The 25,994-nt window shown below is 40.4% G+C and overlaps 1 protein-coding gene across 5 annotated transcripts in view; it reads right to left on the bottom strand.

Moving 5' to 3' along the window:
• Unc5c (unc-5 netrin receptor C) overlaps positions 1–25,994 on the bottom strand; it is a 354,131-nt gene that overhangs the window by 23,100 nt on the left and 305,037 nt on the right. For 4 of the 5 annotated variants that reach the window (NM_001415084.1, XM_039102727.2, XM_039102728.2 and 1 more), the window contains 6 exons: positions 25,046–25,102; positions 22,937–23,128; positions 21,944–22,288; positions 20,314–20,401; positions 10,510–10,678; positions 8,072–8,305 (listed from right to left, as the gene is read on the bottom strand). In NM_001415084.1, coding sequence (NP_001402013.1) covers positions 8,072–8,305; positions 10,510–10,678; positions 20,314–20,401; positions 21,944–22,288; positions 22,937–23,128; positions 25,046–25,102 — 1,085 coding nt within the window. The remainder of the gene's footprint in view (positions 1–8,071; positions 8,306–10,509; positions 10,679–20,313; positions 20,402–21,943; positions 22,289–22,936; positions 23,129–25,045; positions 25,103–25,994) is intronic. The other variant, NM_199407.2, reaches the window with a different exon arrangement.

The following is a 25,994-nucleotide window of genomic DNA, read 5'->3' as shown; positions in this document are numbered from 1 at the left end:
ACTTTAAAAAAAACAAAGACTATTTCTGTGTACGTTATTTCCAACAGAAATGTGAATGGGTTCCATTTACTTCTGCTAAGGAGCTGGATCATGAGTACCAGATCCACTAGTGGTAAGGAGCTACTATAGAGAAATCACTGAGCCGCAAAGACATGAAGGTCACAGAAGCCAGCCTCCTCTAGTTTGTGCTTGCCTTAGCTTATGGAGCTAGGACCTTCCCTTTGCTCTGTCCTTGGTGCTGACCCAGTCCAGGGCTTTGCTAGGGCACTATCTTCACAGAACTCTATTATGTAAGAACAACTTAGCACATGTTCAGTACTCTAAGCGCATTAAACTTCAGACCAGCTTTCGGTGATTGTGTTGACTGTCTGTACTGAATCTGCCTTCAGATTTAGTGAAACCTGTCATGTTTTTATCTAGTCTTTATTCCTGTGTTGAAACATGCCCTGGTCATTTGGAAATGAGAAGTTTCTTTCTGCTACCATGGTTATTTTCATAGCCCCCGTCACAGCAGTGTGCCTGCACTCTACTAAAGCAGAGGCCAAAAAGAGCAGCAGTCCCTCTCTCCTGTTCCCTGCCAGCTCTTCAGCAGGCAGCTCTCAGCCCTGTGCCTGCTGTCCCCGCCTCTGGCCTTCAGGCCTCTGGCTGCTGAGCTGGGCAATAGGGAATAGCTGACAGTCAGCCAGCCTCTTCCACCTGCTCAGGTCAATGTCACCTCATGCTGCTACTTTCCTTTCCTGTGTTCACACTGGGGTGCTCTGCCCTTCCCCAAGCCTGTCTGCCCGCCTTCATTCTTAATAATAATAATAAGGCTAGACGCCAGTGACCATGTGCGAACATTCCCCGTCAAAGTCCCTTCGTTTCCAGGGCTCTGCCTGCTGTTCCAGCAGCTGCCACTGCCACAGATGCTTGGGCTGAGCTGCTATTTACAGCCTGCCTGGTCAATGAAGTTTGTGATGCTCTCAAAGCAATGTGCCAAGGGTCCCGTTCAACAGAGAGGCCGTGTCACTTGTCTCCCCTAGGTATTCTTCTAATGTAAGCAAGGGTGTCTCACACAATATCATGGAATGGGAACTTTCAGATCACTCTAGTACATGTGAGTTCATGTTGAACTTCTGTTTGCCATTTAACATATTATCATTCAAATTCCATAAGCAATTACCAAAAATTGAGGATAATACAAATTTACTGTCTTGTGCTATATAGGCCATCAGACCAAACCAAGCATTAATATGTGCAGTTAAAGTATATGAGGGCAGCCTTCTCTTCTGGAGACTTTCAGGGAGGGGAGTTTACTTTCTTTTTATTTCTTAGACTTTCCAGGCTGCTTGCCTTCCTTCTCATGGTTCCTTCTTCGGTCTTTGTATCCAACAATGAAACATCTGCCCCATCGCCCTTCCATCCTCATAATACCTACTGACCACAGGTAAGGGAAGTTCTTTACACTATAAAACACCCACTATTATTTTATGTCTGCCCTGTCAAGAAGGAACATGGTCATATTGGTGAAGTTCTTTGGATGTGGACGATATTTATACATTTATGTATTCAGAACAGTAGCTTACAGGTATTCTCAGAGAAGTATTGTTATGATTAGCACAACTTTTCCTTTCCTAGGCCCCCATACGAAAGTCAATTCATCAAGCAGGTCGTTTGCACGATAGAGGATAGGGCTGATTCCACATCTCATGAGAAGACGACTAATTCTGAGAACCATACGGATCCCTATGACAACATCTGACCAGCTAGACTGCACCGAAGAAGAAACATCCTAAAACTAGATAAATTTAACATCTTTGTTGATTTATCACATTTTAAAATACCATAATAGTCTCAATGCCCATGTAGAAAGATTAATAGAATCTAGTCCTAATTTTGTGCCTAATTCCAAAACGTTGTTCTTGAATCTTCCAGGGGTCCTCGAGGTAGACACAATCACTGGAACCTATAGCATATTTTTTTTTTGGTTTTATTTGATACATGTGTAACATGCATGGATAGATTAACGTCAGAAACCAGGACCCTGACAGTTTAACACACAAGATAGTTTTGAAGTCACCTGCTGCTTACCATGAGGCAGTAGCAGATGGACAACAGTGCAATCGACAACAGGTGGCTGGATGCAAATGAAGCCACCTACTCCTTTAACACATTCCCAGCATGCTCAGCCCAGGAGGGTATCACACCACTGGCAAATGAGCATCATCTAAACCATTTTTGTTTTTCCTACTTTCAGTGTTTTATTCCTTTCTTTATGTATCTCGCTTTCATAGGGTTACTGGTCTCTCCTGCAGCCTATGTTAGGATATTTGAGAATTAGATTTATCTAAGGGAGAGCTTTCTCTGTACCCAGAGACTCTGAAGAGAAAACCAGATTGTGGTGATGTATATGATGTGGTCTGGGTCACAAATATGTCTTTTAGAAACTCAATAAACATGCATATAGCATGAATGCAAATAACTTTTTTTTCAAGTTTCAGATTTCAACATTTATTGAGGGTCTTTATTATAAAGAGGAGTGGTTAATAGTGTAGCAGAATTACTTATTTCTACATAAATGTATTTTTCTCTCTGGGAGTTTTAAGACTTATTCCAAATATAACCTTGTTCTCTATTAATTTCTAGTCTATTTATATTAGGATTTAAGGCTTTGCAAATAATGAAAGGAAAACATAATTTTTATTACTTTAATTACCCAAGGAGGAGGAGAAAAAAAGGCGACTTAGTGATACTTCAAACTCCATCTTTTCAATATACTTGACCTCTCTATTTGAGTTTATTCCAGACTATTCTCACAGTTTCCAGCATCTTTATCTCCTTGTGTGAACTCAACCTCAGCTTTGCTCCCACCTGCCCTTCATGCGTGTGCACAGGAAGAAAGCTTCCTGAACGGTATATAAAAGATACCTGCTGTCTTCTGTCAGCCTTGACTTTCACCCCAGCAGTCACTGCTGGCATTCTGATTCTACATCAGTGCTTCCAAATTGCTAAGTGAAGCTTTTAAGTTTCAGGTGACCATTTTTGCTCCAGGGCTTAACAAAACTCAGGAAAATTGTTACAAAAGCTGCTGAACTCAAAGAGGTAGGTAGAAAGATGAAAGGATGTTTCAGAGCTTCTTGAGCCTGACTGATAGGGAGCTTCCTTTTCTTTGTCTAGCCATACCCATAATAATATCACTAAATTTAAAAATATTTTTGATATACCCAGAATTGATTTTTAATAAGTAAAAACCAATAGTCTTGGTATGTTCAGGCCACCACCTTTTCTAATAACTTGCAACTTGTATTTCTACTAACTTGTATTCTTGGAAAATGAGCACTCCTTTGGACCCCCACCATAGACTTACGCTTCCATTTTTCCACAATCCAAAAAGACCCCCTACATCCAGCTGCAACTTTATGAGATGATCAAGTCCTTGGAGACTCAATAATAGGCTGCCAGTGTCTGTGATAAGGAGGTAACTTTAAGCATAAAGCAGGAAGAAGATCTCCTTCCCCTCAGTGCCCAGATTTAGAGAGAAGAGATTACACCAAAGACAAGGAGGCATATGGACCAAGTTTGTAGAGTATCCATAGAGAGGCAAGATCACTGTTAGTAATGAGGATGACTGTGTTTTGATTAGGACATGGAGAAGAAGTTCCAAATCGAACAACTACTGTGTGAAAAATGATGCATTAGGAAGAGATCAATAAAAGGACAAGGGGAGCAGGACAGGCACGGCTTAGATTAGTCTTCTTGGGATTCTTATGCGTTTAAATGGAAATGAGCCCGAACAAAAAGTAGAGAATTTGTAAATTTGTATGCATCATTGGCGATGTGAATCAGTGTAGCTTGATGCAGCTCAATGGGAGAATATGTTTGAGATGAGTTCTCTATGGAGATGGATAAAGAGAGAAGAGGATTTTTAGATCAGGAGACTAGGGAAGGTTGAGGAAGCTTCTTCTAAAAGCAAGTGGCAGCTTCATTGTGACAGAGATGGATGCTTATGGGATTTTAGTCTTACCCTAGGACACAGGCTCAGATTGGAGATCCTGACAAAGAAGAAGTTACTGCTAAGACTAGAATATGAACACATCTACATGGATGGATGAATGCCATGAGTGGGAAGAAGACTAAAATAACATGTACCTAGAATGGCAAATATGGGGGTAACATTGAATTTGAGGGACTACTCAGAGTAAAATAAGTTGAAAAAAAAAGACAAAAAAAAACAGGCCCTGCTGGGCTGGTAGAAGCAGAGATCTGCACTTAAGAAAATATAGTGGGTAATGAACAAGAATGAGAAAAATCCATACCATATCCCAGAGCTGGTATGGAGTGCAGGAATGAGTAGAGCTTACTTTCTCAGCTTCGTGGTGAATTAGGAGAATGGGGCTTCTCTGTGGGTGCTGGAGGAGCTGTCTGGACGATCCAGTAGTGGCTTAGCTGAGTAAGTGAAGGAATGGGGGAATGGATGACTTGAGGATGCATAATGTGTGTCCTTAATGGACTCACACAAAGATGTGCAAACATGTTTAAGGTAATAGTCCTTAAGTGACTGTACAATATGCAAAAAGCATTGTGGTAAAACTCCAAGTCCCAGCCAATGTAGATCAGAGCCTTTGTAGAAGGACTCTGGAACAGATCTCTGAAACCCAAGTGGGTTTCATACATGTGTGAAGATGAAGAATTACTAAGTAAGAATTACTGGGAATGGAAATGAAAAGGAAAGGCGAAAGAAGGACTGGGAAGGGTGATGGAAGGAGATTGGAAATCCAAAGACTACAGGATGAGCATGGAGATGCCGGATCTGCAGTGAGAAGTAGCAGGAAGTGTGCCAAGAAGGTATGCTTTTTACTGGAGGGCCCTTTTGAGCTAATGAGCCTCCAGGTTCCTCTTTGTGTATGGGTAAGGTAGTCGAGACATGACTGAACTGTCTCTTTGGAGTGTTGAGTAGACCGTTTACTTATTACCAAGATTTTGGTTTTCCTGCATCATTAAAGGGCCAAGAGGTACAAGAATGCCTCATCCATAATTCACATTTCTTTCCAGCTAAGTGCTGGATCCCCACATGCTGAGCATTTATAAATGTGTGTCTGGAAAGCACCGTCCATGATCCAAGCTGCTCTTGGGCTGCTTTCGTGGCTGAGAGCAACTCACTGGTCTTCTTTTGCACTGACCATTTCTATCCCAGTTCTATAATTAGCATACTCAAATGTGTGTTCTTTTTTAAAGTATAACATTTTTTCATAATTTTTGTGTCTATTGGGAAGGCAGATTCTGAGTATTGTTATGTCAGAATATGAGTTATGTGCATGAAATATTTCAGATACCATCAATGTCTGTGTGCTTCTTGCAGTAATTTTTTTCATGGAATTGTTCAGAAGATTCACTTTAATCAGACCCCATGGCTCTCCAAAAATTACAGTTTTTTTTCTTTTAGGAAGAATTTAGCTCTAGCATGATTTGTATTCTGCTGGTGCCTTAGAAGTGTTCCACAGAGCTGCAAGGAGGATAAAGGAAAAAACCTGAAGCCTTACACAGGGCCACACTCAGATCATTTACTTCCACATCAGGAAACCCAACAAGCTCAGAATATATGCAATGACCACCAAAGTCTCTTTCCTTTTCCTGGAAACCTTGCTGGCCATATCCACCAGGAAAACTACAGTTGCCTATGGCTGTTCATTTCTCCCTTACCACAATCTTTGAGGTGGCTTCCCAGGATCCCTGAGCTGTAACTTCCATTTTTTCACAATCCAAAATAATTCCCTGGATAAAAACTGCAGAACAAAATATCCTGACAGTCAAACATGTTCTTCCCTTGGTTTTCTTGTCTCCTTTTACTCTTATTTCCCTCCCCTGCTACTCTAATTTCCTTTTACTGGCTGGCTTTCCTGCTCCCATATCATGGCAACTTCTCCTTAGTTCCTCTCTGGCTATACATTCAAGTTAGTTCCATAGACCAACTGTAGTTAACTGCTCACACCCGAGGCTTGCTTTCTCTACAACATTGCTGTGTGACCTAGAGCCGCTTAAACTTTCCTGATCTTTGGAGTCCACATCTGTTAAGTAGAATAACAATACTTTCTTGAGTTATTGTAAAGATTGAATGAGTTAATAAAAAATATGTAGAATTTTGACTTGCAGATAGAAGCACTCAGTAATAGTCATTCGTCCACTCTTGTCTTTGGATATTTTTCCTTCTTAGTGCAGTGGACAAATATCAGCTTGATATCATTGATGCTTGGATCTATATGTTGGGATCTGTTGTCTGTTCAGAAAATCAACACCATATATATTTGTTTGAAAAGCATATATTATTTTATAACTGTTATATCACATAACACATATTTATGGAATGTAGTATGTTATCAAAGAATGAGACAAATACTGCATAATCTGACATGTGTAATTTGAAGAAGTTTATTTTATAGGAAAATGCCTTAAAAGAATAGTTTGAAAGGTTAAGGAGGATCAAAGGAGGGAGGAGAACAGAGACTGTTTGACAGGGATAAAGACACACACACACACACACACATATACATATATATACATATATACACACACACATATATATATACATACACACACACACACATATATATATACATACACACACACACACACACACACACACACACACACATATATATATAATTGTCCCTTGGATATCTTTAGGTGCCAGATTTATACCCCTAACTCAATAGTCCATAAGTAAAATTACTATTGACAAGAAATGTTTGTGTGAGCACATCCACAGGGTGAGAGGTTTAAGAGACTGGTTTTTTGGAAGATAATTATATGATGAGGTAAGACTCTTCTGAATGAGAGAGATGTTATTATAAAAGGGCTTCCACACTTTCCTGATCATCTCTACTTCATTAAGACTCAGCAAGAGACTGGCTGTCTGAAACCTGGAAGAAGTCCTTACTGGAGCCCAACCCCGCTGACACCCTCACACTGGGCTTCCTAGATTTGCCACTGTTGGGTATAGAAATTTGATCTTCTATCCTCTAGCTGAGTGAGTCACCATGCTGCTTGCTGAGGACCTCGTATCTCTGTTTCCTTCTTCTCTTTCCTCTGGTATCATCACAGCTATGCCACATCTTCTTATTAAGTTGACTCTGTCCACTGAAGACAGACTCGTGGGTCTAGTGTGAATTTCCAATCATGCCTTTCTTCTGTTTAAACCACTGTACTCCCCACACACTATCTCTTATAGCTAAGCTCCATCTTACGTGAAGATGTTATCTTCAGCTTGTAATACATCTGCATAAAGGCATCAATTCTGGTTCACTTTTATGCGTCTTCAGCCTGTCCCACATATCTAGGCATCTTTAATGCTTTTTTCCTATCAACGATGCTTAAAACCTTCCATTATAACAAGACTTAAACATTAGCTCTTGTTCCGATTTTCTTAAAATACCGTGTAGTTGCTCTGCCTGAACTCTCACAGAATGTTGCATCTCAGCTGTGACATTCATCATGTTCTGGCTTATCTCCTCAACCCTGGCACATTTACTTTATTCCTCCTTCTAGATCATAACTTCTTCAAAGGCACTTATTATATCCCTTGAAGCTTCAAATGGGATAAAACGAATGGCAATAATCACACCAGGAATTAAGCTCATTTATTCTGCAAAGCAGCAGCCTGTTGTCAAATGCTAACCCTCTCCCTCACAGCCCTCGTAAAAAGAATGGGAGAGCATATAAATGAAGTAGCACACAAGAGGAACATACAGTGTGAGCAATTATGCCAATTTCTTTTATAGGAAGAACACAGCTGAGATAAACATGGAAGCAGATTATTTACCATCCATGGGCTCCGTTGCCAAATTCTTCTACATTTTTCATTAAAAGAGCTAAAGTAAAGTAAACAAAAGTAGCCCTTGGGAGGAATTAGCACAGAGAAAACGGCTTATTTATCAGCATGGCCTCTGAGATATATCCGTTTGTATAACTGCTTCCTCTGGGACCCTATGCATGTGTTTGCACACCTGCCCAGAGCCACTACCAGGTGCGTAAGGTCACTCCAAACCTTTGCTTCCAGGTCAGGGTGAAGACGGTTGGGTGGATGGGAAACACTTACCTTCAGGGCATCCTGTGTGTCATCCAGGCAGTAGACTCTGATGCTATACTCCAGGGAAGAGCAGCAGAGGGGCCCAAAGATGGCCAGCTTCAGACGCTTGGCAGCTGCTTTGGTGGTGGACTGCCCAACCAGGGCATAGGTACTGAGGTTCTCCGTGAGAATATGGCAAGCCTCTGCATCCAGCTGAATGTAACAGGGGGTTGTGAAGTTTTCCTCTCCAACAACCACAACATCCTGGGGATGATGGGGAAGGGAACGTGGTTAGGCTAACAAAGACACAGGCCAGCCACCATGGATGGTGGGAGATAAAATGGAAATATGTCCCTGAGTTCTAGCTCATCGTTCTTAAGGTTTGTGGTACCTATTTTCATTCTCCAGCATCAGCTCTTTCCATCACTGTCTATACACGGATGTAACGCTTGACATAAGTATCCTGGGATCTACATGAAAAGCCAAAAGATAATAATAAATTATCCCTTTTATTTTAGGATACCTGAGCTCACTCGGCGCTTCTGAAAATTTGGTGTTTTAATCTTTCAATGTCTTATTGAATCTAAAAGTATAAATTGTTGACATACCAACCTAGCATATCAACCTTTCCCCAAGAATCCACATTTAAAATTAGAGGAATTAAGATACTGTATTGTGCTGTACTTTCTCTTCCAAAATTCATACTACAATAATTTCTCAGAATGGTATTATTTCACCTAAATAACCTCAGCTCTCAGAATCTCCGCAAGGAGAGACGTGGCAAGGACATACTGCATTTTACATATGTCCCTGCTAATTTTCTTATGCTATCCATAAAACAGTTCATTTATTTTAGATGTAAAAGTATTCAGAACCAAATAAGTAGAAGTGATGATTTTTGATTTATTGCCATATAACTAAATGGCTTAGCCTACATACTAAGAAAGAAGGAGGTCATTCAGTCAAGAGTCAACATTCCAGAAGCTTCCAGTAGTCAGGGTGGAAGGTGAAGAGACACGCTGAAGACCAGGCTAATGAGGCACAAGGCTTGGTTATGAGTTGAGTTCCCCTGAGGTCAGCCAACGGGATGACAGGCACAAGGCCAGCAGAGCCGTGGTTTACTGCAGACAAGTAGAGGTTCTGAATTTTATGTTCTCTCTCAACTTCTAAGCAATTTGGATGGAGAAGGATGTGTGGGGGATAAACCACAGTCATGAACACAATTCAATCTCTGAATTAGGTCATTTTGTCTCCACAGAGCACGAGTCACTTCTACAATGCTTTTTACCGGGTGAGTCTAACTCATAGTGACTCCCAACCACTCAAAAACACTAGTGAATGAAACTTAGTTTCCAGGTCTGGATAAAGATACAAATGTAGTAGGCGAGAGCTCACCACTACCTCAGGTAATGGTTTATAGGCTAGGCCTTATGACATCATCTGACATAGAATGAGCCATAGTTTAATACAACCAATGAAATCATAGTTTGAAGTAAATATAAAGGAGTCTTACACGGAAGAGAAAAGCAGCTCAGGGCCTCTAAGGCTATTCTAGGCCTCATGACACTGGAGACAGAAGGACCTGGGTGTGTAGTTCAGGACAACCAACCGTGCCTATCATGGCCCAAACGTGTCTTGTAAGGGCTTACATGAGAATGTTCCTTGTATTTTCCTGGACTGCCTAGTTCACCCCTATATCTTCATCGCCATCATTTAGGCCCCGAGATGGAAAGGGCACTTAGCAGAGTACCTTGTAAACACTTAAGCTAGAACTTTAGGTATTCTTTGTGTGTTTAGTTGTAGTTTTAATATAGTTGAAGATTAAATGATATTAAAGTGAGATCTGTCTAAATATATTTGAAGACATAACCCCAAACTCAATCCTAGACTTGAGGTACTCTAATAAGGAATGATTCTTTCATATGGTCAAGTGTAGACAATGTTCGTAGAAAGGAGAAACGTAGTTAATCCCGCAATACTGTGTTTTGCTGCTAAGTCAGTTTTCCTAAAATATTATAGCTTTTAAACTTCCATTTGTATCTTTGTAATTTCTTTGGCTAAAAATACCATAAGTGATTATATTGTAACTTCACATTTTGCATATGTAATTTTTAAAACATATATATTTATACTATCATTTACATATGTATTTGATAAAGATATTCTTGAGAGACAGATGCTAAGTGAAAAGTTCTGATGATCCCTCCTTTCCTCCTCTCCCAACTTTTGGTGCCTATACTCCTAACAGAGGGTTCCCTGGGATTTTTGAGTCTCTTTTATTCTGTGAGCTGATTTTGAAAATCAGCTTTCTCGTGCCCATCAGTCAAGAGATAAGGAAGTAGTTACTGGTCTTCTGTTTCTCATTTTGAGTGTGAGCTAAAGGATGCCCGGCTTTGCTTTGAAAATAAAGGTCTCCTCTGAATGATGGACAGTGAGTATCATGTTTCTCCCACAGACATTCAACTCACCTCCCACTGTCCCTGCACTGCCTGGTTTTTGAGCTGGATCTTCCAGTCCTCGGTGTTAGGGTCTGCACAGTGATGCAGAGTGAGGATGACAGGACGGGTCAACAGAGCTCCAGGAGGCCCACAGCTCACCACAGGGGTCAGCAGGGTCTGAGAGTCTTCCATGGGGGGCCTGCATGGAGAGCAGAGGACTATAGCAGTGACATTTCCATAGTAGGAATACATTGTATCATCACTGAGTTCTAAAGTTAGATGAACAGTTCAAGCCACTTCCTCATAACACTTGAGCAGGGTGGGTATTGGGTGTTACAACAGAAATAAATGGAAGCCATGTTCTGTATAGACAAGCTTTTATCTTGTGAGACAGGAGGTTTTTCTGACAGTGGAACATTTGCCAGCATCTCTTTGATCCCATCCTCAGACACAGGCCTGCCTTGGGTAGCTTCCTCTGAATTCATACTCTGATGCTTTCAGGATGGAATGAGAAAGAACAGAATCCTTATGATGTTACATAACCAGCTTTTCTGATAAGGCTCACCACTGGTCTCACAGAGTTTTAATACTTTTGTGTTTTCAGGGCCTAACTTGAAAAATACTTCAAAAAACTCACTTCAGAATGAGGACACCCTAGAGCTAAACTTAGTTGAAATGACTTTCAGGCATAATTCAGGCGAGTATAGCAGATTCATTCTTTCATATGTGAGCAGAAAGAATATAGAATGGCATTTCTCTAGCAAGTTAAAACAAGATCACATCAGTTATGTATTTCACACACAAAAAATCTGGCCATAAGGGACTCAAAGATGCAAATTATCCTTTCTTTCTCTTTGTTTCTTTGTTTCTTTGTTTCTTTGTCTCTTTCTTTCTTTCTTTCTCTCTTTCTTTCTTTCTTTCTTTCTTTCTTCCTTTCTTTCTTCCTTCCTTCCTTCCTCTCTCTCTCTCTCTTTCCTTCTTTTCCTTCCTTCTCTCCCCTCCCCCTCTCTTTCTCATTCCTAAACTCTATCAGTCTCTTTTATGTATTTGACTAAACCAAAAGTAAATGTACTAATTAGTCCAAGCTGCCAATTAGTATTTGAGAAAGTCCTTCCAAATTTTTGAGGTTGCTTAATTGTCTCATAGCTCACAACTGCTATTTTGTGATTGGCTAAAGCATGCTTCTCAACCGTTCTCACATTGACTGCCAGTATGACTGGCTACTGACATCACAGGCCCATGAAATTTTAGGAGGGTCTTTGAACTTTGTCGACACCTAGAACAGGGGGTTTAGGACAGCACAACTAACATCTGGTTAGGGCCTTAGACATATGCACAGTTAGAGACCATGGTTACTAGAACATCATTCATCATCAACTCACATTATGATCAACTAAAATGAGCATGATCTTTCTTCTAGACATTTTTTTCCATGACCTGCCAACTAGGCCACTTAAGATCATGTATTTAGAAAGATTATTTTGATATCTTCTCCATTACAAAACATTGTCATTTTTTTTCCAATGTTGTCTGGCAAGCAAAGATTCTACCCCTTTCCTTTAATGTTCCTTTCCTGTTCATGAGGAAGTTTTCAGTAATTTGGTATCTCATTAAATTGAGAATCCTGAAGTTAACCTAAAATTTAAGTGCATAGGATATGAGAATTGCTAATTTCTTTAACTTAGAATATGAAGATATAGTCGCATCACAAAGTCATTTTGCATTGGATTATTCTCAAACAAGTAACAACACAAATATTTTGTACGAGGCTCCAGTTAAGAGGGGAGCATGGCAATATCATTATTAAAAATCTCTGATTAAAAGTAGCCAGCGAAAGCCACTGGAAGCTAAGTATTTTGTTAAAACCAAGCTGTCAAATATTCCTAACAGAAGTGTTCTTAGGCTACATCGAGCCTATTGCGTTTGTTAGATGGCATTTGAACCTAGACATATTTATATTTTTAAGTTTGCTTTAGTAGATTCTATATGCAGTTCTTAATGCCATGTCATTCTTCCAAATATTGTTTATCTCCCATACTCTCCTGACCTTCATGAATTGGATATGTCTACCACTTTGTGGTGATAATAATCACTGCCAAGACTGAAACACAAGAATAAGACAAGGGTGAAGATCTTCACGAGGTCACCACTTCAAGCCTTTCTCTCATCAGACATCAATACCTCCAAGATATTTAGCTCGGCCAGATATAAACCCATTAAAATGCACATCTCAGTGACATTCTCCTGTCTTATTCATGTGGACATTTAAAAGGACATCTCGGATTCTTCCGTAATTGCAGTGGCTACATGAAATTGATTTGTCTCTTGTTGTTACCTATAGTTTATGTATTATTTATCCCCTCTTCTAGAAGTCAGTAAATATCTATGCCCTGCCCTTATCTACTGCTGACTAAATGAACAGAGATGAATGAAGGATGGCAGCTGTGATTATTTTTAACATCGTTAGAAGATAATTCTTTATAGATTATGATAATTGATGTTCTAGCAGTCTTCAAGGAAGCTTGTCTGCAGTTTCCTTAGAAAAATAAGGCTGGCTACGTCTACAGGGACTAACAGTCAGAGCTACCACTAATGAAGAAAGGCTCAGTTTCTCCAGATTTCGCGGTACTTTACTAAAACTATATAGAAAACACCTGATACTTTTTGAAATATTCCTGAGCTTCAGCTCAGAAAACTAACACAAAATTAATGATGATCCAGAACATGCAACGTTGTGCCTGATGAGCCTTTGGATCTAAATTTTTTGTCGTCTATCAGAACTGGCATGGCATGACAGTTAACATGATAGCTCATAAGTGAGGTCAGTCATTAAAGCCCTCACAGTTTCCAGTTAATCATCATTCCTAAAGCTTACAGTTCTGTCTGTATTGCCCTTAAGAATCCCAACTGCCATTGCTCCCTCCTTATCTTGAGGTTGTAGGAGGATCTCACTAACTTCTCTCTCCCCTTTCTATGTGCGAGCCTCAGACAAGCTTTGCTTACTTCCAGTCCTTTAATATCCTGCATAACATGTTTTCTTTATTAAACCTGCAGTTTCCTAGGTACCTGGGGGTGGGTACATATATTTGGAATAGGTTTCTGGCAATACCTCGAGACTTCAATATTATCACTTCTACCACCTTGATTTTCATTTTCTCTTGATGCATTTTGTCTCCTTCCCTTTGTCTAATCTTCCCCATCCTCGAATAACATGGGTGAAGCTTTGTTTTCATTTTGTCGTGATTAATATTATACTATATGCCCTTGGCAGTGACTTTATTGGTGCCTAATATCACTTTTCCTACTAGGAGAGAAATAACCCCTCAATGGCTGTATTTTCCTCAGGCCTACTCCTACCTTCTAGTTACAAGTGTACCTTGAGAGATGAGCAATCAATTTTGCAGGGAAGGCCCTCAAGCAGATACTTTCAAGTGGCCCTAGCAGAGAGTTGAGGACCGTCTCTCAGGCTGGTGGCAGCAACCTGTGCTTGGAGGAGGGAAGGAGGGGTTTCCTCTCACTGCCCATGAACATAAGGGAGAAATGAAATCCGCCCCCCGCTGAGTTGGAAAATTGTCAGCTGGGCACTGTCTGAGCACACCCTTGGCATGCAGTAGTGATGGGCAGAGCTCTCGGAGGAGGGAAACCAAATGGTGGGTGGCAGGGGGAGGGTGGGTGTCAAATGAGTGTCAAAAGAATTTATTAACTCAGCGAGGTGTGGATGTACGACGAACAGGGAAGTGAGGAAGAGGAAAGAGAATCTGCAATGGAAGGAAAAACAAAGAAGTAAGACTCTCATTCGCTTCTAAGGTAAAGGAAGCAGTTTCCACTGTACGGGAAAGGGGAGACTTAGGTAAAAGTTGACTATTTTAAACCACAGGTCAGATGTGTCTAAAGTCAGAGCCATTATTTACATAAATGGAGGGTATTCAGAGTACATAGAGCCAAACTGTTGAAACTAAATGTAGGATTTTGTGTGTCTCATGAGCTTTCGGATGTCCCATGAACTATCTGAGTTACATAAGCAAACGGTCTGCACAGATTAACTGCAGGTGCCAGGGAAATGAACAAAACTGAGGTACAGAAGCAGCAACTAAGGAGAAACTCAGCAAAGTCCAATGATCATAATGTCTAAAGTGTTTAAAAAAAAAACCAAACGAACAAAAACTTAACAAGGATAAAATCAGGCTAAAAGCTGGACAGGTCCCAGTGCCCCTTGGCCAAAGTGAATGAGAAGAAGCTGGTTTCCAGAGAGATTTGCTTCTAGCTCCTCCTGGCTATTATCAGTGAGAAGAGCATACAAGAGAGCATTGTAGACAACTCCCATATAAGCAGCTGGATTAACTGCTCATGAATACCTGTAAAGGAAGGTAATCATGGGACCCCTTTTCCAGAGGATGAAACCTGAGACACCAACACACTTGCCTGAGATGCTGGGCTAACTGTTAACACCAAAGATCTCATACAGAAATCATTTTGCTTCTTTCACACTGGTATATCTAGGTTTGTTGACCATGAGCTTAGGGACTTTTTGAAAAGAATCTGCCTCTGTCTACCTCTGGGTGAACATAAGGTGCCTTCTGTGAATGCACGTCTTTCTCTCAGGTCCCTCAGGATAGCAATCTCACCCCAGGCTCAGGTGTCTTTTAAAGCACATGTCTTCCCACATAACTGGCAACTTGAAATATTTGCATTCTGTGTTCACGACAGGAAATGTCTAACTTGCTTCCTATCAAAAGCTCAACTGAACAAAAAAGCCGCTCTGAATGGCATGATTCCGTTTTCCCAGACAGGCAGAGCCTATCTTGAGATGAGGGCAGAACAGCTAAGCCGTATGCTGTGGGCTTTAAACTCATGGGATTATTTTAGTCAGTGTATACTTTGGGTCCCTACAATTTGCTTCCCCTGGGGATCATTAACACAGAGAGTCTTTAAACTCATTGCCATTGTCATTTTATCTTAGGATCTTAACGACTCAAAATGTGTTTTTTTTTTATGAGGAAGGAGAGAGGAGAGAAATGTTCTCCTAGCAATATTGTTCATGTGGATCTTAAGAAATAGGGAAGACTTCCTACTCCCCACCCCCATTTTCCTTCTTTTGTTTTTGGCAACAAAATCTCTCTATAGTCACTACTGGACCTAAACTCCAAAACTTCCTCTCTCAGTGTTGTGAGTGATAGAGTTTCAGACATGCGCTACTGCATCTGGCTGGCTTTTCCTCTGGAAGCTATGAAATAACCAGGAAATGCTACTGTTTCATATTCCTACTGCTCACCTGACGTTATACATAACTATATACTTTATGGTTGATACTATTATAAAATATATCAATATATATCAGTATTTATATATATCAGTATATCATATATCTATATCATTTATCTATACATCTATCTATCTATCTATCTATCTATCTATCATCAATGTATCTACCTATCTACCCGTCCCTCTATCCATCCCTCTATCTGTCTGTTTGTCTATCTATCTATCTATCCATCCATCCATCCATCCATCTATCTATCTATCTATCTATCTATCTATCTATCTATCTATCTATCTATCATCAATGTATCTACCTATCTACCCGTCCCTCTATCCATCCCTCTGTCTGTCTGTCTGTCTATCTATCTATCTATCTATCTATCCATCCATCCATCCATCCATCCATCCATCCATCCATCCATCTATCTATCTATCTATCTATCTATCTATCTATCTATCTATCTATCAGAGCCTAGGTATCTGTGAATGTTGCTCTGCACTAGGGGTAATAAAAATATTTGATATAACTAAATATAAACCTTTTTGTAGAAAGAATAATTACTTTTTGTACACATAGAAGAGTAATTAACACAGTCTGAGACTGATTTTATTTTGTTTTCACTTGTCTGTCCTAAGCCAAGGAGAACATTAAATAGGTGGTGTCCACCAAGTGTTTTGGCAGAAGTGTGAACTGGCTTGCACTTTATGCCACAAATGATATGCAGTGTTCATGGCCTCCCGTAGTCACCCAGTTGCCATCATCTCCAGCTGAAGCCTAAGCTGTATCGTATTGGGGTGCTGCCACAGCATGGGGGTACCCTCTCCTACTCTCCCATAATTCTCCTTTCCATCCTTTCATGGTATCCTAATCAAAGGAGTGACTACACATTTTGAATAGAGGGAAGAAAACAGAGTATTGATAAGGTCAAAGACCTCTTCTTTAAGCTTCCAAAGCTTTTGACTTTAAATAAAAGATTCATAGTTACTCTGTTGAATTTGATTTGCATCAAGAAAGTTTTGTGTGTGGAGGAATCTTAAGACCTCAGAATATCATGCAAAGGAGGTGGAGTGGGGAGATGGCTCAGGGTATAAGATGATTGAAGCAAAAGCAGAGGAATCTTAGTTTGATATCCAGCATGCACATATAGCTACCGTGTCACATACTCGTGATCCTAGCAAAGGGACAGTAGAGACAGAATGGCCTCAAGGGCTTACCAGCATGCCAGTTTGGACAGATTGACTAGTCCCTGTATCAGTAGGAGATTCTGTCTCAGAATAATAACATATAGAGACATTGAGGATGACACCTGGGGAGTCCACTTTTAACTTCTAGACATGAATGTATATCGCCCCCCCTCCCCACACAAAGAAAACACACATCAGAGACTCTTGATGAAAGTTACAGCACAAGATGACCTCTCGGATACACGAGAAGACCTCATGACACTAACATTCCATTAAAACAGCAATGTGTTTACCCTGTAAGTGCTCAGTAGAAGTGCACTTCAGAAAGAGTAAGAATACAAATATCACTGATGTTCATTCTGCAGGGTCTTACGTGTGTTTCTGTGTTAGTGAGGCTCTACATACATCACTGAACCTATCTATAAAGGCTGAGGGAACTTATTCCTGTGGAATCGTCTCAGCTACACATCTTACTCAGTGACTGAGGAGGGCGACATATAACCCAAGCAAATCCGACCCCAGAGCGCTTCTGTTTTCCAAGGTGACATCCCCCCTGTGTACACCACTCCATAGACCCCGCCTTCTCGTTACCTTACATTCTGGCTGCACTTGCCATTGCTCAAGGAAGACCTTAACAATCTTTATGTAACACAGATAAAAACTGTCTGAGGAGCCAGGGCAAGGAGACCAGATGTGCCGCTTGAAGGCATTTGCAGCAGAGCTGGGAACATTATTTTTCTTTTCTCTCTGATTCCTTTTCATGGCATCCAGAACTGGGTGTGTTTCCAGCTGGATGGCACCCAGTTGGTCATCTGCGGATGTGAGCTGTCTGAAGGGAGGCGTGAACTTAATTACATGTGGCCTACTGAATGTGACAAATGGGGCCTTAGCATTATTGAATGCGCTCTACACAAAGCACAGACTGGCAGATGCCTGACCTAAATGAGCCAGAGATGGGACAAATTGTGTCTGACCAAAGAAGGTAAAGAACTGCAAGGCTGAATTTGCAAAGATTTCTTCCTCTCCTACTCTCTAGAGTTCTGGGGAAAAAAAACCCCAAAGTCTCAGTTTCCCCTGAATACAATTTCTATAGCTTATGGGAAAATGTGGCCCCCTTTTATTTGTTTCTAGATGAATGTTTTAATATCTCATTGAGGCCAAAACATTATCCTTTATCAATTCAAGTGGATAAAAGAGATTGAGATCTGAAAGCCAAGTTTCCCTTTTTTCCCTGTACTCTCTACTGGGCTTGCAATTTCTTCAATCAGTCAACCAAAAGGATCAATCAATTCAGGAATCCCAAGTGTGAAAACAGATAGGACTCCATTTGTAGTCTATGGGAGCTACGGGAAGTTTATGGACTAACACTTCTCAAAGAGAGATGTGGTGGCTGGCGATGTGGCCTGCTGGAAGAGGCAACAAACAGTAAGCCTTCCTGAAGGTCTGGGTTGGCTTGGACTGCAGGGAGGTAAGAGAGGAGTGCTCCGGCCTTGAAGGCAGGGGAATAATTCATGAAAATTATAACAGAGCAAAAAGGATGTCTTAGCTGGTCAGAAGGATTGCAGAGGAGTACACAGGACACAAGGCGAGGAAGCAGGCACATGAGAAATGCTCTCACTCTGGCTCACGTTGTAATGAAGGATAAACTAGGACCAGGGTTTGTATCTGACACATGGGTAATATAGAATGACTATTCATTGAGTATTTTTGAACTAAGGAATGAATATGTATAAGGATAAATAAGCTATGGTATAAGGGAATCTTAAAAATCCAAGGTAAAGAGGTGTTTGACAGTGGTGATAGTCAAACTGACCTGCAATCAATGAGGAAGAACCATCTAAAAAGGACTGGGTTTGTGAACTCTAGGATATAGGACACTGGTCGTGTTTAGCATTTTTCTGTTGGTGAAATTCCCTATAGAACATGTCTAAAGTTTGAGGTAATTGTGAGAGAATGAAACGATGCATAATATAGATATATACGTGTAAAATGATTTTCTGTAGCTTGAATTAAAGGCATGAGTGGTGCTCAAGGATTCCTTGTCTTTTTTTTTTTTTTTAAGCTTCTTGGTCTGGCTGTTGTTTGTATAGATGGAAGGATACTACCAGAGGGGAAAATGTTCTGGGTCATACTGTTATTTATAAATCCCCTGTCTCCACCTGGGTGCATAACAAAAGAGCTTTTCAGCTACCAAAGTAGGGGACCAAAGAGAGCAGGCTTCCTGAGGATGCGGATGAGAGTGGCGAGTGACTGTGCATGAGTCACCTGGTCTGCATTTGTCACTCTGACTCTGCTCAAAGCCAGACCTGAGGATGCTTTTCTTTGGGATCAATGGTGGTCCTTATACAACGAGCACCTCCAGTTTGAAAATATCTTGTGTTTTAAGATCTTAATGTGGTTTTGAAAGCATTAACCACCCAGTTTCCAAGTGCACTGCTACACACACACACACACACACACACACACACACACACACCACACATACACACAAAGATATTATATGGAAACTAATCAAGGAAGTCCATCTATCTTATGTCAGAAGTTAAGCTGAAAATTGAATTTAGAACATCTAACCTGTTCTTATTATTTTTACTGAAAATAGTTTCATATTGATGAACATGTCACATTCAAAATAGAGCCGTTGGATTCAGTCTAGTTTCAACAACACTAGGCTCATCTTGAAAGGTCTAATTATAAAAGCTGAGCGTAAGAAGGTTGATGACTCTTTTACAAAGAGAAGAATCTGTGCGCAAAGGCTGTGTGCCAGGCTGAGGTGGGAGGGGCTTGTCAAGGGCTGTGCTAGGCTGAGATGGGAGAGGCATGTCAAGGGCAGTGGGTGGAGTAAGTCAGGGGCTGTGCTAGGCTGAGGTGGGAGGGGTATGTTGGGGCAGTGGGTGGAGCAAGTTAGGGGCTGTGCCAGGCTGAGGTGGGAGAGGCATGTTAGGGGCTGTGCTTGGTTGAGGTGGGAGGGGCAAGTCAGAGGCTATGCTGGGTTGAGTGGGAGGAGCATGTGTGTGTGGGGGTCTAAGGGTTATACACTTTTGTGACTTTTTATTTCTACAATGGTGAGATTCTTGACCAGATCACAGGAAGCCAGAGAATCTTTGTAAATCCACACATCTCTTTGGATAATCTATGAAACATGCCTTTGGCCATATTTTTCTGCTAAAGGACCATGTGTTTACTCATAGATATTCATAGAAAATATCGCTAGAATTCCGTAGGATATGTAGTACCTGAAGCTTCAAAGGAAGAGAGGTTAAAATTTGACTTTTTTTTTTTTATAGATCTGGAGTCAAATGTATATCACTCCGTGGTTTCTATTGTGTAACTCTCCTCCAAGTTAAACACTGCTAAGGAAAAAAAAATCAGAAAAAAAACCATATTTACCTCATATTTTCTTTCCTGTGTACAGTCACATACATTTCATAGACTCTCCCCTGAGGAATGGCCCCAGCGGGAATCAGCAAGCTTACTCCTGAATAGCAAAAGAGAAAAGTACTGTATAAGACCAGTGAACCAAAAGGAAACTTCTAGAATGCCTTTGCAGCATGCAAAAAGGACTGAGATTTGGTTCCTATGTAGTCTTTACATTTTCCCTAAGGACATGTAAAGACCCATTGCTGCCCTCTCTTCTTGCTGGGCTTGCATTCTGCCACAGCTCCCTTTGAACTGTTATGGAATTACTTAAGAGAGTGATGTCATTTTGAAAGTTCGTGTTTTATTTAAGGAATCGACAGATGGTTCCACTGTTGTTTTTCTTGTAAATTGAGGGGAAACCAAAAACTGCTATTAAAATTTTAAACAGCTGCAAAGATGCATTGTTTTTGATTAAAAAAAAAAAAAGGCTCCCCATGAAATCCAAAGTCAGGGGAATGCTAACCTCAGCCATATCAGAAAACTTTTTTTTCCTCTAAAATATCTGGCGAGCATCAGTGTTATTTCACAGCAGAGTTAGAGATAAGAATGATTTGTTATACACAACTCTAGGAAGTGAGCAACAAGATCCTACTTAGCTGCAACATGTCACGGTGCTTCTCATTTATGTGAAGTGGGCCAATGAGGGATCATTGGTAGGAGCTGTGTGGAAGGTTGGCCTCGGACAACATTGTGACTATCTGAGCCAGTGTCAAGACCACCTGGAAATCCTGGTTCCAAACCCATAGTGGAAATTTTTGTTTGTAGAATGTGCAGGCATGTGTATGTAGGCATGCATGTGTGCATAATACATAATTGTACATGACATTAACAAAATAGGTCAGTGAAGTCACTTTTGTCATTTTTTTGAATAATACTCCCAGCCTTGTCCCAAATAGTCATGCTAGACTTTGAAATCAGACATTATCTGTCTTATAATCTAGGGTTTCAAGTCCATCAGTACTGCTAAAAGTAAATTTCAACTGTCAACATTGGCAGTCACTGACCTAAGTTCTTTCTAGAAGGGCACTGTGTTTTTTATTCTTTAGATACCTCTAAACTATTCAATAAACTTAAAAACAAATGAAACTACAAATGGACATTGGATAAAGTTGAAATTGTAGGTCAATACATCATAGACTGTAATAAATACTGTATAGATGCTCTCTGGTTGAATGATATACTGGATGAATTAATAAATGAAGATTTCGGGTCTATTGTTATATTTCTAATCATTTATGAAATAGTTCACTGAAATATAGCTTCCTGGAGAACATTGGACTGGACCAACTGATTGCATTGAAGCATAGGAAATACACTGAGGGTTCCTGGGTTCATTATATGCCTTGAAGGTAGTTGGTGCCAGTTCTGAACTCCATCTCAGCAGAAAGTTTTTTTTCTAGAGGAACTAAATTCAGAGTTAGCTGGAGGAGGTTAAAATGTTTTACAGATTTTATATGAAATAATGGTTGAGATTTACTGAATGGAAATTTGAGGTAGACTATATCGAATGTTTCAGATCCAATATGAGCAGAGGTAAGATTTTAGAGACTCCAGTATAGCTTCAAGCTGCATCTCTGTCACTTAAACTTTCAGGACTTACCTGAATTAGGGATGATGAGGTGACCGCCCAGGGAGTTGAAGGTGCCAAACGCTGTGCAGGATGGGTCAGTCTGTCTTGCGAGACTCTGGTTCTTCAGGTTCAGGGCCTCATTCTCTAGCAAGGATTGGGTCATCTGGGGTGACAGCTTGGATGAGAACTCAGCAAGGTCGTCCTGAGGAGTGACAGCACCTGAGCTGTTGTACACTTTGATTTTCAAATTGGGCAGTGGGTCTAGAATTGGAGAATTGGTCATTGGGATTTTGTCTGAGACATCATGCAGAGCATAGACGGGTCCCCTGTACATGGCTGCAGCTGAGGTGAGATCCGGGGGTACTGCCAGGAGATCTGAGGCAAAAAGAAATAGGAATTCTGTTTGCATTTTCCATTAACCAAGCCAGATTATCAAGAAAATATTTCACAGCTTTTATGGAAAGCAGAGCTGATCTGCTAATAGTTCAGGTGGACAGGATCAGAGGCTCTGAAATACAGCTAACATGGTGTCAGCATCCTTCTTGTCAGGAGCCATCAATAGTTAACCTGGCTCCTTCTATATTTTGCCTTGGGGTCTAATCATGACATTTAAGGTATCTGGCTATTTCAACAGAGTAGAAAGAACAGAACGAGCTCCTGAGTCACTATCTCATAATGGCTTTGCTTGTATATGCTAAATTTAGATTCATCTGTAAATCACTGCATTAAAAGCATTATAAGAAGGGGAACAGGGACCAAAAGAAAAAATCAATGATTCAATGTACTTATCCTTTCAAATAGAAGTTAAAAACAGGTACTTGTCAGAAGAGCAACCCAGAAGTTGATCTGATCTCAACAACTCTGACTTATTGTATAGAATGATTTCATTCCTATAATGCACAAAGCCAAGAATCTCTGCCTTTCCCTCATCTTATATTCTGGCTTAACTGAATGGTGAGTCTGTAGGTGTGTGGGCACACCGCTCGCTCCCATGTGTAACTCACAGTGTAGAAAGCCCACTACCTTGTCTGGCAGCCTTGATGTTCACAGGCTGAAAGCCGCCATTGAGTGCTGAGGAGTCAATGATATCAGACTCAAAGTCACGGTGGTTCTTGCGATACACGAACAGGGCCACCACAACAGTGATTGCCAGACAAACGGTTACAGCGATCACAATCCCAACGTAGAGAGCAACGTCATCTGAGTCAGGAGCAGCTGGAAAGAGAGAGGGAAACATCCGACCAACTGCTTGTACAAACTTCCCGCAGAACACATGTGTATTGCGGTAATTTTTTTTCAGACATTTATTGCCATTTTTTATGGGTTAATTTCAAGTCTATTTCAAAAGCTATATAAAATGACTGTGGCTTTTCAGTGGAAAATTATCTCTGATTTCTTTTTCTTTCTCACTCTGCATCAATCCACCCACTAATCTATCTTATAATTGGGCAGCATAACAGACTATTTATTGTGAGGCATTTAAAGAAACTGGCGCCCAACCCATTCCAAGCCAGGGGAAATAAAAATTTTATGACTACTCCTTTCAGGTAAAAAAAAGTTCGGAAGTGTTTTTTTAATTCATTGATAGTTCAAAAAAAAAAGCCATAAACACTGTCAGACACATCTGGTATGGTTTTAATCTATATGTGGATTGAACCAAGATGTTTTTCTAGGTATCATTTCAAGTCATAAAATTACTTCCTATACACTCTTCTCTCTTCCCCTTCCTTCCTTGTGAGAATGGATGGGGGCTGTGAGAATACAGCAAAACTAACGAGAGGAGCAAGCATGGTGGATTAGAAAGGTATGCTCTCTGAAGCCCAGATCCAGGGCGGAAGCTAATGTGAATTCCAGCTTCTGATGCAGGTACAGTATTATTTCCCATTTCGAGCTTCCTGTGGGCCATTGGTAGAGCTTCTTATTATGGGAATAAGCTATAGGTCTATGATTAATTGCATAAATAAAGGTCTTGGTCAATGATCAGAAAGGTCAGGCTACCCCAGGAGGCAGGTAAATATTTGACCATCACATGGTGCCTTCCATAGGGGGTTATTTCTAGGTAATATTAAAACAAGAAGAAGAATTCTTATAAATGGTGCCTGTTGTTTGGTGGCATGAAACATGTTTGGATTGAAATGGAGAAGGTGACAGAAGCTGGTTATTAAAATAAAACAGATAAAAAGAAAGGTTTGTTGCCTCAGTTTTACATTGTTGGGTCTTTGTTCTTAGACCCATCAGAAATATTGAGCAAATTAACCAGAGCTGCAGCTTCCTCACTGTAGAAGAAGAGATAGTTAAATTGATGCTTCTGGCAGTCTAGAACAACTCAAAATGCCAGGGTCAATTTATATACATATACATTTTTGGGAGGCAGGGGAGAGGATTTTTAAATCTATAGATTTTGTGATCTAAAATTCGAGAAACCTACTCCTCTCTCCTAAGACACATGGTTTGCATGTGGGAATAACTCATCATTTGATTGGACAGGGGTTCTCAGTAATTACCCACACTCTTGTGTCCCAGTCTTTAATTACACTGGCATTTTTATAAATCTACAGCTGGAAAATGCCCTCTTTGAAAAAAAATATCACCCTTCCCAGTATTTCAAATTTCCCATCAATCCAGTCAATACTGACAGCAGCTCTTCAGCATCCCAACATTCCTCATTATGTGACCACTGCTGTCAAAATGCTGCCTCTACTTTACTGAGGGGTTTTATTGGAGACCCTGTAGAGGAATTCATAACTCTGGATAGAATAGTATATCTAGTCCTTAATGCTTTCCAGTGCTCCTTCATGATGTATAGCTCAACAGATCTGCATTTTCTCAACTGTTCCTTTTGAGTGTTTGAACCCTGCCCTTTATGTATACCAGCCAATTTCAGGATATGTTTTCTCAGTGATAGGGATGCATGCTTTCAATGGTAGACTGATAGCTTTTCAAGCTGGCAGAGACTTGAAATGACCCTTTCTTCTCTTCGGTATCGAAAATCTAATTTGTTTTCTCATGTTAGAATACATTAGGCTCCTATTTCCTGTGCGCACATCTGGGAGCCGAGGAAAGGCAAACTTGAATGGGGGCAATAACGTTAAAGGGTTATTTCCCAACATAAAGCCCAAACATCAAACTTACAAGAAAATCCATATTCACTCTGGGTTCTGTGCTCAGTTGAAATGGGGTAAATGAATCCTTCAAAAGAAAAAATAAATAAATAAAAACAATGAAACAGAAATGGTGACGAAATCAAATTAATGAATGGAAACAAAATAGGAAGCATGAAAACAAATGGTCTAATTCAAAGGGAAAAAAAAGGAAAAGAAACCTGTAGTCTTTTAAAATTCTGGTTCACTACAGAATTATGATTTTGTGCCCCCTGTTTGCTCTGGAGCCTTACTAAGAATTAATAAGTAGGCAGATTGAATTTCAGAGCAAAAACTGGTCTCAAGTCACTAACTTTGGAGTGCTTAGAGTCTTTCTTTTATTGAGCATAAACTCTAAATGGATCTAATTTATTTCAGACATCGAGGGTCATTAGCATAAGGAAAATCTTTTTTTCCTCTTCCCCACCATATGCTTTAATTCCTAGGACATGCTCAGAAGGCCCAGACCAGTTTTCCTCTTCTTTTTTTATTTAATCCTAACTGCTTGCTTTTGGCCTCATGGAACTAGAGCAGGCCTGTCGCCACTGGTCAAAGGTTAAGGACCCATTTGCCTCGCCGAGCAGCGCTCACCTCTCTTCCGTCTCAGGCCCACGTTTGGATTTTTGGTTGTTGCTTGTCCAATGGAGGCTGCCAGAAGACTGTGCAGACTGTCAATACAATGACAACCTGGGTGTTCTTCATGGATTTAAATCATTTGAAAATCAGTAGGGCTAAGGATTATAGGGTTATTAATTGTAGTGCTTTGGAGGAATGTTACTCATTGGCCAGATAATAACTAATAACCTCATTGTTTTGAAGCTCAAGCAGAGGAATCACGGCAAGGTTTCTTTTCTTTTGAGGGCGTTCTGATTAGGAAACAATGAGAACAGAAACATAATACTAAAAAAAGCCAAGGCGATGTGGAAGACAATAGGGGCGAA

Source organism: Rattus norvegicus, chromosome 2 (genome assembly GCF_036323735.1).
Source record: "Rattus norvegicus strain BN/NHsdMcwi chromosome 2, GRCr8, whole genome shotgun sequence".
Lineage (NCBI taxonomy): Eukaryota > Metazoa > Chordata > Mammalia > Rodentia > Muridae > Rattus > Rattus norvegicus.
Note: the sequence above shows the minus strand (reverse complement) of the source record. Positions and strands in the feature narration are given on the sequence as shown.